The 20,033-nt window shown below is 43.3% G+C and overlaps 1 protein-coding gene across 1 annotated transcript in view; it reads left to right on the top strand.

Annotated features, from left to right (window-relative positions):
- The window catches only part of SEPTIN10 (septin 10), a 53,767-nt gene that overhangs the window by 14,969 nt on the left and 18,765 nt on the right, over positions 1-20,033 (top strand). Inside the window, exons 2-7 of the mRNA XM_019484991.2 lie at positions 5,277-5,394; positions 7,302-7,497; positions 9,451-9,637; positions 16,406-16,567; positions 17,603-17,699; positions 18,267-18,435. Coding sequence (XP_019340536.2) covers positions 5,277-5,394; positions 7,302-7,497; positions 9,451-9,637; positions 16,406-16,567; positions 17,603-17,699; positions 18,267-18,435 — 929 coding nt within the window. The remainder of the gene's footprint in view (positions 1-5,276; positions 5,395-7,301; positions 7,498-9,450; positions 9,638-16,405; positions 16,568-17,602; positions 17,700-18,266; positions 18,436-20,033) is intronic.

Here is a 20,033-nt window from a genome sequence, read left to right as displayed (position 1 = left end):
GAGGGAGGAGGCAGTGGGGCTGGGGTTGGGGCTCGGGCAGGTTCTGCACAGCTGAGGCGGAGTGGGGGATGGAGCCACGAGCGGCTCATCTAGGGTGGGGGGTGGCTCCTGCCGCTGCATGTGCCCTGGGAAGGCATGATGGGGCATGCAGGGTGAGGGCGGTCTGCCACTGTGGGCTGGGGTCAGGGTGGTGCCAGGCTTTTCCTGGTGGGGGGCTGGGCTGGGGCTGCACAGGGGGTGAGCAGCGGTGGTGCTGGGAAGGGGCTATGGGGGGGGCAGTAGCCACCCCAAAATTTACGATAGACCCCTGAACTTCTCTCCCAGCACCCTTGCTTCCCTCCCCGAGCATAGCCCTGTCCCAGCCCCCCACCGGGACGAGCCTGGCACTGCCCTGGCCCCAGCCCACAGCGGCAAGCTGCCCTTGCCCCATGCACATCTGGAAGCACACCCCCCCATGCCCTCCCAGGGTGTGTCCAGCAGCAGAAGCCGCCCTCCTCCCCATACCCCCTGGATGAGCTGCTTGCAGCTCTGTTCCATGCCCTGCCCTAACTATGCAGTGCCTGCCCCTGCCCCTACCCCACTCCCTTCCTCACTACAGGGGACTTGATCTGCCCCACTCTCTCCTCCCCCCCTGCCCCCCACTCCCTTTCCCTCACAACAGATTTACCTCGCTGCCAGGCTGTGCTCCTGGCTGCTTGAGTTCTGTGCTGTGGCTGTGTGCATGCACAGGGCATTTATTGGCAACATTATCGGCCACATCAGCCAAAAAAAGCCCATTGCTGATGCAGTCAATTTTCCTTATATCCATGCTGATCCGATATGGGACCAATGTATTGGTGCACCTCTAGTTGTACTTGTGTACTTTGTGGATTTATAAATATTATAGAAACTCTAACCTTACTTTTATTCATGAGTTTTATGTGCTGAAAGACAAGAAAATTTATTAAGTTGCTTTTACCTATATAGTGACATCCTTTGGTTTGCTTCTTGTTTTAAGAACTTGCATATCTGTGGAAATTTTGAAAATGTTATAAATATCTCTGGCAGAGGTTGAGTGATGCAGTTTCCTGATCAAAACAGTCACAAGTAGCCTCTTTGGCAGAGGTTCAAGAACACAAAAGATATTAACCAAGCTGGCCTTTTGATATGGACTTCAGCCATAGTCAGGATTTTGTGTGTAGTAAAGTATGTTTATATTTAGGAACTTAAGCATAATGAGGCTTCCTGTTACTACATATATTTACTATTTCTCATTGCCACTATCTGTTTCACACTGATTTTGTTTTTGTCTAATTTTCAGTGTTACAGAACCAATATAACACTAGAAGAAAAAGTTATATTCTATTTACTAACAAACTTGGAAGCTAAATTTATAGTTTGGATTTTTTTTAAGTGATAGGTTCTAGTCTACATCTGTGAACATTAACCCTCTCTTTTTACATGGGGTATGCACTGTAAATAGAGCTGTAGTAGCAATTTATGCCACACTGCTCTGCTAATGGGTTTTAATCCTGACATAGATAGATTGTCTCTCTAATGGTTACTTGATAGTTTACTACCTGTTTAACCTGCTGTTGCAGTTCAGTGATAGAATCTTTGTCTGTTATGTAGGTGACTTGGGTTCGATTCCTGGATGCGTGCATAAAACTACAGCCATTGGGGCACTGAATGTCTAGACTCAATCTGGCCTTTGGATGCTGTATCAATGGTCTAAAAGGGGATGGAAAGTCTGGGCAGCCTCCACTCTTCCCTACTCCTGCCTAGGTGTATGTGTGTGTGGTTACCTCTCATGAATACCCCATGATCTGTAAGGATTGATGGTTACCTACTACTATTTTGCTTGTCTGTCAGTTATTGGCCTCTGCTGAGACTGCCAGAAGGATGTCAGTTGATGTAATTTGTCAGCATGTTCTCACAGACGGTTTATACATTAAGGTGTACCGATATATTGGTCCATATTACATCAGTACCGATAAAAGGAACATTATTTAATGATTTTGGCAATTGGCTTTTTTTGGCTGATAATGTTACCGATAAATGACGCATACATGCACACAGCTGCAGCATACATGTGGCCCGGAATGCAGCCCGGCAGCTTGGAGAGCAGTGTCTGGCCAGTAAGTCTAGGAGGGAGAAAGGGGCATGGGGGGGGTAGATTGAGGCCCCATGGTAAGGGAGTGAGTGGGGCCAGGCAACCACTAGCTCTGCCCAGCTGGTGTGGTGAATGTGACCCCACTGGGAGCAGGGTGGTGCCACGAGCAGCTTGTCCAGGAGCCGCGGGGGTGGGGAGGGTATGCAGCTCCCCGCTATTACGCGCATCCCCAGGTGAGGCATGGGGGGCATATGCCTCCCTGGATTTGTGTGCAGGGCAAAGGCGGGCTACCAGTTGTGGCCTCAGGGCTAGGGGCTGTGCCAGCCTCTTCCCGGCAGTGGGGGCTGGGCCAGGGTGTATTTGGGGCAGGCGGGGACAGGGCAGGTGGCAGCAGCGGTGCTGGGAGGGGTGGCCACCCCAAAATTTCCTGTAGCCCCCTGTAACCACCCCTCCCAGTGCCGCCACCACCCACCCCAAGGGCAGCCTTGGCCCAGCCCCTTGCCAGGAAGAGGCCAGCACAGCTCCTGGCCCTGATCCTGCCCTTGTCCTGTGCACAAATTTGGGAGGGACACATGCCCCCCACACCTCCCCTGGGGGCTGCCCTGCCTGGGCAGCGCCTGCCCCCTCCCTCACTGTGGGGGCCTTAATCTGCATCCCCCACGCCCCTTCCTTTCCCCATGCCCCTTCCCCCCACCAACTAACTGGCAGGGAGCTGCTCTCCAAGCTGCTGGGCTGCATATTGGCTATCAGATCGGTATCAGCTGATATGGCTGGTTAATAATTGGCCATCACTATTGGCCAAAATTTTTTTAATCGGTGCACCCCTAGTTATATACTGAGATTGCTAGCATCTTTCACATAGGACAACAGACAGCCTTGTAGGGCTGAGGCAGATGTTACCATCTGTTGTGCCATAGCTGATATTTTCCACAAATTCATGCCCTTTGTCACACTAAAAAATGGCTGATCTGCCCCAAAAATAGCAGATGTATGGCAAAGAAGTTACTGTTTCAAATAGCAGCAGCTGTGTTGCAGGAAGCTCTACTGTGACTACTGTGACGTGTTTAATGACTGGAAAGGTCTCTCCACTCCCCACTACCCTATAGGCAGTGGAAGGCTGGGGCTTGTGGGAGCTTAGGCCTCCCAAACTAATTGCAGCAGCAGCACCAGGGTGCGACTTTGGTGTTCATCATGGCCAGCGCCCCACACGCGGGCAGCTCCGTGAGCCTAAGGAAGAAGAGGCTAACCGTGCATGTGTCACACTGCACAGAACATGATGGGAGTTGTAGTTCTCATGCTGAAACATACACTCATCCCTCACAAATAATATTTTCTCCCTCTGTATATGCCTGCAGTGCTCTGGTCTCCCTCCTGCCCTGTTCAAGTGGGAGGGTGGGATGGAAGGAGAGCAACTGGCTTGTCCCGTCAGGGAGCCTTGCAGGGACTGGCTTGCAGGCAGCCCCCTCAGCTGTTGCTACCAGTCACCAATAGTGGCAGCAGTGGCAGGGGCTGATCGGGTGGTCTCTACCACCTTATCAGTTCACCAGGAATTTTAAAGGGCTGCTGGTGCTTGAGTACCAGCTTTATTTTGAATCTTGCTGTTTCTTCTACTTTCTCATGGCCTTCCCCTTAAGGGTTAAATCAGTTGGGGCCTTCCTTTATTCACAGGCTTCCATTTCGATTAGCCTAGTATTGGGAGTGCAAAACATGTAGTCTTCTGGCTGGATCTGGTGCAGAAGGGCTAGGAATTTGGGGGTAGGGAGAGCTTGGCTGCATTAATGCCTGCGGTTCTCTGAGCCAACACAGCACCACTGCTGCCACTTGTCCTGCCTCTGGAGATGGGACCGAGCCCAACCGGCAAGGAGCCAAGTAGTCAGAATCTGACCTGAGGGAGAGGGGGGTGCAAATTAGGGGTGAACCGATGGAGATTTTGGGGGCCGATACGGATAGCTGATATTTAAGGAGGCATATTGGCCAATACTGATCTGATTTCCAATACAGCTGCATGCAGCTGGTAAGTCTGTTGTGGTGGAAAGGGAGGGGGCAGAAGAGGGGCGTGGGGGGGCAGATCAAGGCCCCTGTGGTAAGGGAGGGAGTGGGGCTGGGGCAGGGGCTGCCCAGCTGGGGTGGGGCACAGAACGGAGCTGCAGCTCATCCCAGGGCTATGGGGGGGAGTTCCTGCCGCTGGGGACACCCCAGGAGAACACGGGGGGGGGGGGGGCGGGGGTGTATGTGCCCCCCCAGATCTGCATGGGGCAGGGTGGTTGCTGAGGGGTGGTGCTGGACTCTTCCTGGTGGGGGCTGGGCGTGGGGTGGGTGGCAGCGGTGCTGGGAAGGGTGCTTTGCGGGGGCTACAGCCACACCAAAGTTTGCCATAGTCCCCCCTCCCAGCGCTGCCCTGGCCTAAACCCCCACCCCTCCCCCACGTGCCAGGAAGAGCGTGGTGCAGCCCCAGCCCACAGCTGCAGCCCACTCTCCTCCCCTCACGCAGCTCTGGGGACACCCCTCCATACCCTCCTGGGGTGTGTGCAGCAGCAGGAGCCCTGCCCTGTGCCCCCCAGATGACCCGCGGCTCTGTACTGCACCCTGCCTCAACGCCTGCCCCACTTCCTCACTGCAGGGGACATTGATTTGCGCCCCCTCCCCTTCTACCACAACAGCCTTACCAGCTGCACGCAGCTCTCCAAGCTGCCAGGCTGTGCTCCTCGCTGCGTGCGTGCTGTGCTGTGCTGCAGCTGCGCGCGCACACAGGTATTTATTGGCCAGACTATTGGCCCCATCAGGCTGATTTCTGATGCAATCAATTTTCTTTATATTGGTGTTGATCTGATATCCGACAGATATATCAATGCACCTCTAGTGCAAGTAAGTGATACTCCTACCGTAGTGTATTTGCTGCTTATGTCCTGATTGTGCAAAGAATGTGCTTGGCTTTAAGCATGTGAGTGGTTCCATTCACTTGAGAGATTTTGTTGGTAGGTTATCTGGCTACACTAATATTTAATAAATGGATTGACACTTTTTATTCTTGTTCAACTCTAGATTTTGCCAACTGTTAATGCTTTCTTGAACTGTTTTCCACTTCTAAAGGACAAGTTGTAGTTTGCTAACAGTTCTATTTGATTACTACTGCCAATTATTTTGCAACACATTTTCTTAAATTAATCAAAAAATTTTTTTGTAGCAAAAGGAGAGCTGTCGATCTTTATCTTTGACTGGCCATGTTGGTTTTGATAGTTCACCAGATCAACTGGTTAACAAATCCATCAACCAAGGCTTCTGCTTCAACATTCTTTGTATTGGTAAGTAATATACATTTATTTTTATTATTGATAGAAGTGAGCATTAAGGATTTAACCATATACTATTTCCTGGTACTGAGGGAGTATTTTATTTTTATTTTATTAGCCTTTATTAGGAAGTGACTGCAATATTAATCCAAATAAATTCCCAAGGCTTTTTCTCCTTTAGGATTAATAATAAATTAATCATAATTCCCTCTTCTCTTTACACAATCATCCTGGAGTTGTTTTTCCATAATGTTTGGCGCTGTCAAAGATAGCATGAGAAATTATGGTGAGAAGGTCTTAAGCATTGATTCAGAGGTGGCTTTGAGAATTCTTTAAAATTTGTGCCCTACATCTGTGGCAGTTATTCTCAACCAAGGTACCACGGCACCCTGAGGTGCTTTGAGATCCTTTCAAGGGTACTTCAGGAAACCAGGTAATGTTAGTACTGTTAAAGGTGCAAACATAATTGACAAGGGCAACCCAGAGATTTCAAACAGGAATTCGTAGATTTAAAAACATTCTGACCTGTTGTGGTCTTTCTGGGTTCTTTGCAGCAGAAGAATAGCTATACTATTTTTCGGTAGTCAAAACAGGTGAAAACTAAGTGCTGGTGTTTTCTGAGGGGTGTCTCGAGTCCAATTCCACTTTGAATTCTGTGTCTGCACAGCCAAACATGCAGCTTTTTAAGGTAATGATGTCCTGTAAACAGGGCGTGCATCTTCCTTAAGGCTAATATTGCGCTGACCAAGAATATTAGATAATCTATCCCATCCCTTAATTGTCCCTTATTTTCTCCCTGTTTTAGCTGGTGTAGTGGTATATTATACCTTCTCCCTCCCTGCATGGAATAGTTGACTTAAAAATGTGTGTAAAATAATGAAATTGGATAGTTGTGGTTTAATAGTGACTTAATGAAATAAGTTTTTTTTATAGATAAGTACTCACCCATTTTTTTTATCCTGTACTTTGCTGACATTGTGTAGTTATGTCCTAAACTGCCCTATTAGACCTACATAGACATTTTACCTTGCCAAACAACCTTTTTCTTTGTTTGTAAGACTGAAATCCTGTTTTTGGAACTCAAGATACTGATGCGAGACAGGAAAGGAACTCCTGTATAACTCTAGGTTTTTGTCCTTGGAAGTATTAATTAGCAAAGGTCATACAGATTCTTTAATGTCTTTGAATGGTCATTTCATTTTAGCTGTACTTGTCCAGAAATTGAAGGCAATGTTTTAGAGCAGGCCTGTCTAGCTTATTTGGGGGGGGGGGGATGGATGGATGGATGACCCACCTGTGGCATTGAGGCAAGAGGCAGCTGTGCTGATCTCACTACCACTGCTTGTCCTATCTCTGAAAGTTAGAGATCTCAACCTGGAAATTTAGCAGTGGAATGACCAGCACCCATGGGGTTAACGCTGGTGCTGCTCATTCTGCCCCAAGGCATCCCCATTGGGGATCTCTAACTGGAAATTCTGTGGCGGGTGAGTGGTGTTAGCCCCTGGGTTCTAGCCCTATTGACAGAAAGCTGCTAGCAGGTGCAGAGGTTAACACCACTACTGCTTGCCCCGTCACAGAAGTTCTGACTTTGCATGTTCTGATTTAAACATTTGCAGGCTGTATGTGGCTCATGCGCTGCCATTTGGACAGCCCTGTTCTAGATGGTAGTAGATGGTACTTTCTAGAATGGTACTAAGAGGCACTGGTAGTTGTTCTTTGTACAAAATACATTTGTTGGTGCTTCTAAGAATCAAAAATAGGAATTCAGACATATATGTTCAGAGAACTGGACTTACTCATGACCTCTTTAACTTCCTTGTAAGTTAGCTAAAAAAGTAATAGCTAAAAAATATTTATGCCTTGTACCAATATATGCAAATGAATACTTTTTTCCTTTTATTTCTCTCTCTCAATTTTAGGGGAGACTGGAATTGGAAAATCAACCTTGATAGATACTTTGTTTAACACGCATTTTGATGATCGTGTAGCCAACCATTTTCAACCGAATGTAAGACTTAAAGCTCAAACCTATGATCTCCATGAAAGCAATGTTCGGTTGAAATTAACCATTGTGAATACAGTGGGATTTGGTGATCAGATTAACAAAGAAGATAGGTGAGTTTGTCTTTTTTGATAAGAGTTCAATGATTAAAAAATGGTTTTGGTATAAACTGCAAGGTAACTTTCTAGCTTAGACATGTGTGCCTTATTTTTTATTAAACTATGTATATATTCCAGGTATTTGTTTAATACATTTTTTTTCTACACAATTAGTGGCATATGTTTCCTTTTTGCTAAGGAAGTCATTTGAGAAATCAACTTTAACTCTGCCCCTTGGGTGCATCCAAACGAGTGTGCATGTGCAGTTTGTGGCACTGTAGACCTGTCTGCAGCATCACAAACATATGCGCTAGACATACAGGCATTTGCCATGCTGCTAATTTGCAGCATGGCAGATTTTTTTGACACTGGGAGATCCCAGTGTCAAAAAAACCCACGGCAGAAAAAAGCAGGATGGTGCATGCGGTGGCAACATGTGCTGCCCAAAGCCAGAGCCTGGCTGGCTAGAGCCATACTCCAGCTGCCAGCCAGGCTCTGCATGCCTGGATCACCACCTTTGGAGCCCAAGGACCCCAGGAAAGGCTGCTGGGGCCAGCCCAGGTGACTGACCTTAGCCTCCCCTACTCCACGTGGGGCAACTTGCCATGCACCAGAGCGCACATGCATTGGCATTTCCTGGGGACAAGTAGCAGCAACACAACTATATGCTGCTGCTGTTTGTCCTGGGGAAAACACACATGTACGCTTGTTTGGATGCGCTTCTTGTGTTCATGACTTCTATAATATAGTCTTTCACAAACTATTTCAATAAAATATAGTAATTAATTTTTGGTTTTTGAAGGGAATTTTTTAAATACTCATACAGATACCAAATTATACCACCACATACAGAGCCTGATTTTATGCCAGACCTAATCAGTGTGGTCATTATTTCATTCTGCTTGAGTTTAAAGGCTAAAGTGGTGGCATATTACAAAACATAGTATTTTAACATTTTTCAGGGACTTATGCAGGGTGCAGTAGGAACCTGTTTAGGCACCTAATACTTGGCGTAGGATCTAGCCCCTAGTGTACAATCTTAATTTTTCTTACAATTTAAGTTGCATTGTAGATTCCAAAAAAACCAAGCTTATCTGGATTTTTAAATTGCTGAATACTTAGTTTGAGATCCTAGTTAGAAGATACAGTATTAAAAAGATAGCACTTTGGTTTTGATCTTTTCCATCAGTTTGGTTTGTTTATTTTAAGATTCATAACTATTGAACTGATTTTCATCAAATTTTGTCTTTCACCTTCAATCTAAATAATAATTTATTTAAGAACTAAGTAGCATTAGCCATGGTGGAGCGCAGCAGACCCCCCTCCACGCCTCCAGCTGAGGGGACCCAGAAGTTCCATCCTTCCCCAGAGATTGACAGAGATGGCTGTCTGTCAGTATCTGGGGAGGGGTGGGACTTTTGGGGCCCCTTGGCCAATCAGAGGTGTTGGGGACACGCACCTCACTCTGTCGTGAAAATCTCTCTCTCTCTCCTCCCTGTGCTTTAGGACACCAGGGCTCCCTGCTGTTTTCTATTTGCAGATCCCTCTTTTCCTGCCTCGCTGGCTTTTTTTTGCACGTTTTCATGTGTCTTTTTTACAGGGGACATGCCAATTTCATGGTTTCCACAAAAATCATGACATTTTGATTTCGGTAGGTTGCTACTGATGTACCCTACCTTTTATCACCAGTGGCAGTTAGAAAAACTGTTACTTTTACTGTGCTATGAGTAGTTTTTTATAAACTGTGATTTGGTAACTTTTATCCCTACAGCTAATGTTTTGTTCTAATACATGACTACTTTAGCCTTCCATGTGTTGTTCATATTTACATACACATAAAAAACAATTTAATGTGAATTCACAATAGCATGTAAAACCATATAATGTGAATTCCTTTTCAGTTCAATCCTGCCTAAGAAAAATTAATCTTTGGTTGCTATGATTTCATTTTTTTTTTTTTTTTTTCAGCTACCAGCCAATAGTGGATTACATAGATGCACAATTTGAGGCCTTCCTCCAGGAAGAACTGAAAATCAAACGCTCTTTGTACAGCTATCATGATACTCGTATCCATGTCTGCCTCTATTTTATTTCACCAACAGGCCATTCCCTTAAAACTCTTGATTTGTTAACTATGAAGAATCTTGACAGCAAGGTAACGATTTTTTAAATAGTTTTTTATAGCCTCTTGCTTGGTGTTTGCTTTGTCTGGTGTTTCTGTAATACCGAGGGCTTTTAAAGCGAAGTCCAGTGAAGAGAGGATCTTGGGTTCCTATCTTTGCTGCCCAAACTTTTTATATATTTTGTACTAGACTGTCATTGATTAAAAAATAAATAAATAAAATCTTGGCAGCAGGGATTAGAACCCAGGATTTTCCCACTCCCAGGGGTGTGCCTTTGTTACTGGGCCATGGGATTATACATGTGTTTGCTTCTAGGATACAAATCCTTCTCTTTTTTCTACCTGGTAACCTTTAACCTGCTGGCCTTTATAAGAGAAGTCCGTCCCTGAGGAACTCCTCAGCCAGTGCTCCAAAGTAAAGTTCAGTCTTAAAATAAACAAGCAAAACAACATCTCTTTGTCTTGTTCCAGACCCTTGCTCTGGTCCCACCACAGCAGCCTGGCTTCTCATAACAAACAGTTTTCTTTAGAGTTTGCTTCCTCCTCCTCTTACTTTCTCTTCTGAGAGCATTTAAAATTCCCAGTAGGACATTCCCTCTTTGTGCAAATGACCCACAGCTGAGCTGTCTTAACAGACCTGAATGTTTCTCCTTAAAGAGACACCCAGGTTCAATAGGAGGGGCTGGTATCATAGAATCATAGACATTTAGGGTTGGAAGGGACCTCAGAAGGTCATCTAGTCTAACCCCATGCTCAAGGCAGAACCATCCCCAACTAGATCATCCCACCAAAAGCTTTGTCTAGCAAGGTCTTAAAAACCTCCAAGGATGGAGATTCTACAACCTCTCTGGATAATCTGTTCCAGTGTTTTAATACCCTCCTAGTAAGAAAATTCTTCCTAACATCTAACCTAAACTACTGTTGCTCCTTGTTCTGTCATCTGCCACTACTGAGAACAGTTTAGCTCCGTCCCCTTTTGAACCCCACTTCAGGCAGTTGAAGGCTGCTATTAAATTCTGTCTCAGTCTTTGTCTCTAGACTAAATAAGCCCATCCAATTGTCTGTTCAGGTTATTTTAGAGTTGGGTATTCAGGATACTCTTGTGAGAAGTGAGGAGATACTGTCTTAAGATACTCTTGTGAGAAGGAGGAAATATGGATCTGAGTCCCTTCAAGACAAGGAGAGTTTAATACCAGGTTTCTTCCTTCCTGGGAAAGTGCTCTAACTACTTGACCAGTGTTGCTCCACCTGTCTGGCCCTCTGGGCCAGAAGAGGGGTGCAGAGTGGGGTCATTTCACAGGTATTATCTGGCTGTGTGGTGGCTTGACGCTGTTCATTGGATACAGCTGTAGGGTGACTGTGTGCTGGCCTGACCATGTATTGCCATGATCTAGCATGTGGGGCCACATTGTCCCACCCACAGGGCTCCCCAGGGATCCAGAAATTTGTCAGAAGGGGAGAAGAAATTACTGCTGCCACAGCTCTTCTACCCACCAAATTTCTGGACCCATGGGGCAACCCATGGGCCAGATGAGATGGCTCTGTGGACCAGATTTGGTCTGTGGGACAGGAGATTTCACCAACTACTGAATTGTATTTGCATTTGTACTTGTATTTCTGAATGAATGTTAGTCAGTGCTGTGCTTTATACTGAAATAACCGTTGTCAATGTCAGGCATGCTCTGCAGATGGTAAAATTTAGGTACCTCCAAGTTTTGAGCTGGATCTCAACAGAGCCTGGTTGGGAATTACAGGTTAATAACCAATAACATCTAGGTTATTAACTGTCTGCAAGCATGTGCAGAAGCCTATGCCTATGTGCCCGGGGAACTTTTCAAGCTAAAATGGATGTGCCTGCTGATTCTAGATGCTAAATTGTTTAAATGGATTAAGCTCAATCATTTTGAGGGATAAAGGTATTTAAATTCTATCCATGTTCTGTTTGGCTCCCTAAAAGAAGACTGGTTCTGACTGGAAGTATCTGACTGTATATTTTTCTTGCTATGGACTGAGTATTTCAGTAATATGTATTGGGTCACATTCAGTTAGATCTAAGGTGATCTCTTCTGTGTGTGTATGACGTTTATGTTGAAACAGAATGTTACCTGCAGTTCATTCTGTACTTCCGTGGCAGCAGGGAACGTGGAAGGCAGCCAGCTCCATCATGCGGGGCTTCCCATGGTGGCACATGCACGTGCACTATGGAGAGCCCCATGCGATAGGGGCGGGCCGGCCTGGCTGTGCTCCTTGCTGCCATGTGCAGCTCTGGCCAGAGCCATGTGCTGCTGGGTGGCAACACCTTCTTCATGGGCCACAAGTGCCCCGAGGGCTCCTGCCTGCTGCTGCTGCCTTGAGTCATGGGGGGGAATGTGTGAAGGGGGTCACACCTCACAAACCTCACACGGCCACACCCTGCCCCCACAACCCCCCCCATTCACACACACACACACACACACACACACACACACGCCCTATACTCTCCCACACATGCAGCCACACCCCTTCATAACTCTCCCCACACCCACATCTCCATCCCCCCCACATAATATACAAGAGTAAGACTTTATTTTCGACCTATTATGCAATCGCCTCTATATACACTACACAAACCTTTTATTTGTAATAAAATTAAAATATGTTATAGTAGGTGTTTGACTTTTAGTGTATGATTTGTTTTTTTTCTGGTAGATGGTAACCCCCTCCCCTCCCAAAAGGAGTACTTCCAGGGGCAAAGGGGGGCACTTCTAGCGGCAAAGGTCAGGGGTTAGAGGCAGGATTTCTGGCCCCAAGATGGTGTCCAGGGGTGCGGGGCATCTGTCAAGGGACAGGGCTTACCCTTGTGACCCTCACCAGCTCACCAAAACTCATTATAACTTGAAATAATTGCCCACGCCTGCTTTATAGTATAAATAGCACATGTAGATTTGCCCAGTGTGTAATTAAAATGTGGAACTCAGTGCCACCAGATGTTGTAGAAACTGACAGTTTAGCTAGATTCATAAAGGGATTTGGATACATTTTTAGAGGAGAGGGGCATCAGTAGCTATTGAGCATGAGAGTTAGGAATACAGCCTCTGAATTAGGGCTTCTTAGACCTAAGGGGCACTTTTACGTATGCTCTGAGAGTGGGGCAGGTACGGCGCTTTAATCAGAGCAGGGACCACTGAGTTAAGGTTGTAGTCTGAAGGTTTTCCTTTGTTAGAAATTCTCATTTTTGAACATGCAATGAGGTCTACAGAAGCCCACCAGAAGCATACAGCCACTTCTGTTTTTAAAAAATTATGACTTCTGTCCCTTTTAAAAAAAAAAGTATTTTGTTTTTCAACTTTAAGGAGCTTGTCAGTCTTTATAGGCTCCTTTATAAAATAATAGCTGTCGGTTAAAGGTCACAATAATATAGTTAAAATGTGGGTTGGTTTGTAAGCAAATAACGTTCTGCAGATCTAACCTTGTGTGAGCCTTTAAATGTTCTTGCGTAACCCCTGCGCTGCCACATTTCTAGATGCCCAGAATAATACTTTTAAAGTGTCCTTTTGTCAGTTCTTATTTGTATCTACAATTAAGTTATTTTTGGTTAAGTATACTGAAGTCCTCAATTTCAAATAAGAGATTTCATAAATTCCTCATATAGTCCTTATAATATTTGCCTTAATAAATTAAGGCAAATATATCACATGCTCTTAAATGCATACATAATGTTGGAGTATTTTATCATTAGACTTATGCAAAGCATATTTTAACATGGATTTGTTTAGCTATTATTACTAGCTGTGCTGCTTGCTTTTGTGTCGACCTCATCTCCTTCCTCTGAGCTTTTCTCTTCTTATTGTACAAGCAGTTCCTTGCTAATTAAAATGAATACTTGGAAAACTTTCAGATCTCAGGCTTATTAACTGAGACAAGCTGTCCAAAGTGGGAGTGAAAGTTAATTTACTATAAATTTAATACTACTGCCTACATGTATGCTTAAGACTGTATAATAGAAACACTAAATCACTGTACTTTAGCCAAATTGATTTAAGCTGTGACTTTCTAGCAGCTGCGTTACATTGGCCTGGTTTCTAGATTAAAAAAACCTATTATCAAAAGCTCTAGTGTTGTATCTAAATCAGCAGCTTAACTCCTTAATAATTTAGCTGCAGAGAATATACCTAGCAGCTTCTAAGCCTTTGTTTTCTGTTCCATGTTTGGGTGGACATGGGTGGCAATTAGATTTCTTGGGGGGGGAGGTGTTTGCTTGCTATGAACGGAAAGTTTTTTTGGTGGGTTTTTTTTTAAACAGTGTGGTGCTTCTAAAACGGCATTTGCTCACTTGATTTTGCTTTACAGTACGATATTTGCACTAGAGACTGGGGAAGAGGTAGAACAGGTCATAGAAAAGGAAGGGGAAAAAGAAATAGATTATTTGTGAAATGAACAAATGTTGACTGAATGCAGCAGCCTTTAATAAAAAATTCTGGCAAGATAGTTGCTTCTTTCTCCTCCCCATAGTTTCAGGGAAAAGGAATTAATTTATCTAAAACATGTCTCATCTAATACTCTAGAGTCTGAGGTATCAGCATAGGCAATATTATAAAGTGAAGTGGTTACTATTTGGTTTTAAATGCTTTCTTTTCTGTCTCTTGTTTTTGTTTAGTGTTTGGGGTTTTTTGTGTATAACAGGGATTTACTTTATACTGCTCTTTCAAAAGAATTAATGGAGTGTCTGTTTGCTTTCCATGTTCATGATGGATAACATTTGTAAAATCCTCAATCATATGTAGAATGATGGAAAAGTTTGTATTATTTGTGCATCTGAAAATATTTTGGATAGTGAAATAAATATTTCCTTATTCTCACATACAAAGCGTGTCACAATAGTTATAGGAAGGCTGATATTTTTAAAGCACACTGAGAATGCTAAGCATCAAGTTATGATGGAAAATAGTTCCAGTCTTTTTTTGGTAAGCAGTGTAGTACAATGCACATATCTTGCAATAGGTATAACCCTGACTTTTACTTTTGTTTGTATGTAGAGGTGGTTTTATGCAATGCTTTGAAGAGTCAGATTTTTTTACTTTGCTTTCCCATGCCAGCAGAACGTTTCTGACAGGCTGCTTCCTGTAGTTTTCTTGTTGATTAAAAACCAAAAGAGATTTGAGTTTTAACTGTTCCTTTGCTGTCAGTAAATGTCTGGGAAAGTTTTCCTTTATCAGCTAATGCAGATCCACCAGGACAAATAAAAACAAAGCTTGAAAACTTATCACAAGTTAAAAATTAACTAGCAGAAAAGAAATGTATCATTCACAATTTTCTAAAACCATTTGCCATAAACAGCAGTATTATAGCACAAGATTTATTTTTTTGCTTTTTATTAACCTAGGAAAAGGCACACTCATGCACGCACACATGTTAAAAAGAACATTTGTCAATAAGGTTACAGAATCAAGCACTACGAAGTTTGATAATGCCAGAATTTACTCAGTCCACCTTGTGCTTATTTATTATGATAGTCTTTAATTGTATGATCATCTGCTTGCAAGGCCTTGCTTCATTCATTGCCAAGGACAGACCAATTCTAGGGATGAAAAAGGGCTTATTATTGTTTGCAAACTGCTGAGGCACTGTGGTAAGAAGTTTCAAAGAAAAATCCATGAGGAAAATAATAATTTCTGAAGAGCGTGACATAAATAGGGCCTGAGACGATACACTGGGGGGACAGGGCCTGAGACAATGCACTGAACAATGAGGAGAAAACTAGTACAGGTGAGTGTCTGCTCATTAGCCTACCACTTCTCATTCTGCTCACTAGGCACTTTTACACGTGCTCCAGGGTTGGGGAGGAGGGTGGCACTTTCATTAAAACCATTGCAACATCTTGTGTATCTGCATCCCCGCACTTCAAAATGGTGGCAGAGGCACTTGAGCTAAAGCTCATTGAATGGGTCAAGTGCTCGACAAATGTAATTTCTGCCTGTGCCCTATGCAATGGCCTCCTTGCCCTATTAGTACCTTAGGACACTGGTTGCCTCACAGGCCATCTGTGGTATTCTTCTGCCCTTGTAGCCATGCCTGTTTCTCACAGATGTTGCTTTAAGTTGTTCACTGGGTCCTCTGGCCCCTCTCTCTCTCTCTCTCTCTCTCTCTCTCTCTCTCACTCACACTCAGGTTGCTGCTGCTTATCTTATGGACCTTTGGTGACTGGAGTGTTTGTTACCCAACAGGAAAGAAAGTCACACCTTTCCTCTGTATACTGTTGTGTTATGAGATTCTAAGTATTGTTATTATTTAAGAATAAAAATGTTTGCATTGGCTTTTGCATGAAATTTGATACAAAAGCTGGAAGCTAACTAATTAAGGCTACACGCAGAATGTTGAAGTAGGTCCAGGCTGTACAAGTTCTGAATAGCTGGGACATACACACACACATTGCACTGCTGCATCATGCAGGAAGCGGCCCCTTTCCCACTGTTGTGCAGGTACCCCCGTTTTGCATTTCTTGCTCCCCCTCCCCCTCACATGGCATCATATGGCGCACACCTCCTGAATGGGCCATACTGCTCCTCCCTACCCCCAGGGGTGGGAATGGGAAGCAGAAGCTAGAGGAGGGTGGGGGAGTCCAGAGATCCCAGTGGCAGCTGTAGGAAAGTGATGAGGGAAGTGGTACCCAGATTGGGTGCTCAGGGGTTGTGAGGTAACCCATGGTGACCACATGCAGGCTGTGGGCCATCAGTTTGACACCTTGAAGTTCATGAGTGAACATTTTGTTGTCTGAGGTTGACATCAGCTTTACATATGTCATGTTATTTCTGTTGTTAATAGGTGAACATTATACCGGTCATAGGCAAAGCGGACACCATTTCTAAAACTGAACTGCAGAAGTTTAAGATCAAACTCATGAGTGAATTGGTTAGTAATGGAGTCCAGATATACCAGTTTCCAACAGATGATGAAACCATTTCTAAAATTAATGCCACCATGAATGTAAGTATCCAGCATGCATTTGGGGCAAGAAAGCTGGTAAATCATTTTTCTAGTATTAGTGTCACTCCACTACTTCTCCTCTTCTCCTGCATGCCCATGTCAAGACAATGTGGTTTTGTATTTATAACAAGTTCAGTATTTACATCTCTTCTTTTGTTAGCAGCTCAAGGAAACGCATAGAGAGACACTTATCTATTGGCTCTTTTTCTCATTTCTGTTCTCCCAGTCTATCCATTGTTAGTAGCATTCATCACCTTAAGCTAAGTTTGAACAATAGCTAGGATTTGTTATTTTGAGGGGCGTCTGTATGACGTGTTCTGGATGCTGGAGCCATACATTCCTAAGCACATTGATGGGACTGCAGCCCCTGCTAATCACTTTGCTCTTTCTTCTCACTTGTGCCAGAAAGTCAGAGTGCAGTAGTGTCTTGCCCCACTGTTCTGTAGTGGATCTGACAAACATTAATATTTCTGTAAGTTTGCTACTTTTGTGTTCTAATGATCATTTTAGCAGTTAGCAGCTTCAATTTTAGACGAACCAGTCAGTGTACAGGCAACATTTCCTACCTTGTGGCTGAGCTCATGGCATGAGCCAAGACCTTCGGCTTCAAACCCCAGTCTTCCTCTGACTGCCTCATGACTGTCACTAGTGAATGCTTGCTCTGCTTTGAGGAAGACTGTTTCCCACATAGTTGCTATCTGTGTTGGCTGTATTCAATATAGTTTAATATATGGGGGATAGCCACCTCAAACTCTACTTGTATTGGTTCAATCAATTGACCTTTGACCAGCGGGACTTTTGATACGTGTCTAACCCTTCACTGAAGCTTCAGAATCCATTAATGCATAACAGCCTGGGGCTTGACTAGCTGTTGATCTTTTAAAATGGATTCTTAATATGACATTTATTTGTTACTTATAATTTGTCTGCTTTTCCCCAAATGCTTGTTTTTTTCCATTTATTTCTCATGCGCTTCTTACCCACACTTATGTAAGAGTAGTAGAAGATAGGACTGAATTGCTGTAATTCTTACAGGGGCACTTACCATTTGCTGTTGTGGGGAGTCTGGAGGAGGTAAAAGTTGGAAACAAAATGGTGAAAGCTCGCCAGTACCCATGGGGCATTGTGCAAGGTAAATCTGAATTTTAGAGTGTTTTTAAGAGACCATTTCATGTTTTCAATATAAAACCCACAGAAGTGGCAGCAACATTGTTCTGTTTCTGAATGGGCACATACTAGCCAGTGTTGTCGTATTGGGATTAAGCTAGCTATTAATTAAAAAAAAAAAAATCATTATTTGATTCTTGGAGGGTCATAGCATCACCTGCTTCAGTCCAATTCTGTGAGACTAAAGGATGATGAGCATGTGTTAAATCAAATCTTGCTTGAGATATTAAGTATGTTTAATATTGTAGGAATGCTTCTTGTGTGTCAAATGTTAGAGCAGAGGAAAGTAGCTTTCTTGGACTTGAGTAGGGAGTTGTGGAAAATAGTCTTGGAACCTACTTGCTAGCATTAATATTTGGATTATGTGTTGCAAATCATGAGGCAGCATATTAAACAATAATAGAAACATGGTTGCTTTCTTTCTGTTCTCCCCATCCAAAATGATCAGCCAGTTAAAAGAAACCCAACGAAATACTTTTCAACACTGCAGCTATTTGTGTATGGTGAATGTGACTATTGTTTATCTAATTAGTGGAAAATGAGCACCACTGTGATTTTGTCAAGCTTCGTGAGATGCTTATTTGTACAAATATGGAAGATCTTCGAGAACAAACTCACACACAGCATTATGAGCTATACAGGCGCTGCAAACTGGAAGAGATGGGTTTCAGGGACACTGGTCCTGAGAACAAGCCAGTCAGGTAAGAGAGTGAATCCAGTTGTTTGACATAATGAAAAAGGTCTCTTGTTCTTTTCTGTTCTGGTTTGGGGGCACACTATGCAGCACACCGAGTATGGAAAAGTTGCATCTTTCCTTGGTTGGAATAGGATCTCGTTCCCGAGAGGAAATGCATACTTATCATTCTTCTAGTGGTGGCAAAGTCTCAGATAACTTTGAGGTAGAATAGGATCTGGGTGTATATATACAATTTTACCTTTACATTTAGGAGAGCACAGGTTAATTATACTTCTAAAAAAAAATCACTGAGGCTTTGTTCCTACCTTGAGGATCTTTACTTTTTTCTTGAAAAATATTTGCAATCTATATTTTTCTTATGCACATGTTATTCTCTTAACTTTTTTTTGTGTGTCTAAAGCTTACTTCTATTTGGACATCACTTTTCACATGTTTACTGTTCTGCTGTTTTATCTCTCCTATTACCAGCATCTAATAGAGACTAGTAGTATGGTTGGATTCCAGAGTCAGAAAGCACTGAGATGCTTGCTTCAGTCCTATAAAATCACGAGTACCACTTTCATCTAACCTACACTTCCTTAACCTCAAACATTAGAAATTTGTTTCTGTCACAGAATATATTCCAACAGACTTGACAAGTCTGAGGCCTGACTATGGGGTGGGAAAAATTTACAAGAAATAGCCAGTTTACCAAATGGTCATCCTTTTAGTGTGTTTAAAAATATTTGGAATCCTTCTGTTTCCTATTTTTATTATCTTGTTTTCCTGACAGTCTAGCCTTTTTTTTCCTTTTTCAGCCTCCCTGTTACCCATTACCTGTAAAACTAGATCATTACACGCATGTTATAATTTTTGCATTAGAGCTCTTTCAGAAATAAGCTGGTGCTTCGTGACTTCCCCCGCCTCCAGCTATAATTAGTCAAAGTCTGTTAAGGGAAATTTATGAAATGCCAAGTTACTGTTGCATAGAAGTGGTGGGTGATGCTGGCCTCAGTTTTATATTGATACAGTAAATAGCCTTGAGTATAAAATAACTATTAATGCTCTGACTTTATCTTTTTTAAAGAAAAAATCATATCATCTTTACATAGTCACTATAGAAATAGAAAATATGTGACTTTTAGTAACTTTTTAAAGAATATTTTTGTAGTTGTTTACATTCTCAACTTTTATCTTTTATCTATAAGCAGAGAAATTACAAAGCTGCAGCAACTGATGAGTTGGAGAGTGGTAACATTTTAGAATAATAACTTTTATTGAATGAGTAGCTGTTTTTAATATTGTACTGATGAATGAGGGCTGATGAGTTGAGCCACATAGAATAGCAATCCTCAAATGGCCTATAGACCTTCAGAAAACTTATCTAGGTACCGGTAGTTATGTATTTAACATGAAAAGATTTGACTCTTCTGAACTGCCTTGAGAGAGACCTGAGTGTAAATGGACACACAGATTAGCACATAAGGGTAATCTTAAATCGTCCCTGAAATGGCCTTGCGTAAATAGCAGAGAGCAGGATTGCAGAGCAAGTGTTGGGCACTTTCAGAGTTACATGGTTATTATGGAGGAGGTTTTCAGATCACAGGTTTGGAATTAGGTGCC

The sequence above is a fragment of the Alligator mississippiensis genome, chromosome 1 (assembly GCF_030867095.1).
Source record: "Alligator mississippiensis isolate rAllMis1 chromosome 1, rAllMis1, whole genome shotgun sequence".
In the NCBI taxonomy this organism is placed as follows: Eukaryota; Metazoa; Chordata; order Crocodylia; family Alligatoridae; genus Alligator; species Alligator mississippiensis.
Note: the sequence above shows the minus strand (reverse complement) of the source record. Positions and strands in the feature narration are given on the sequence as shown.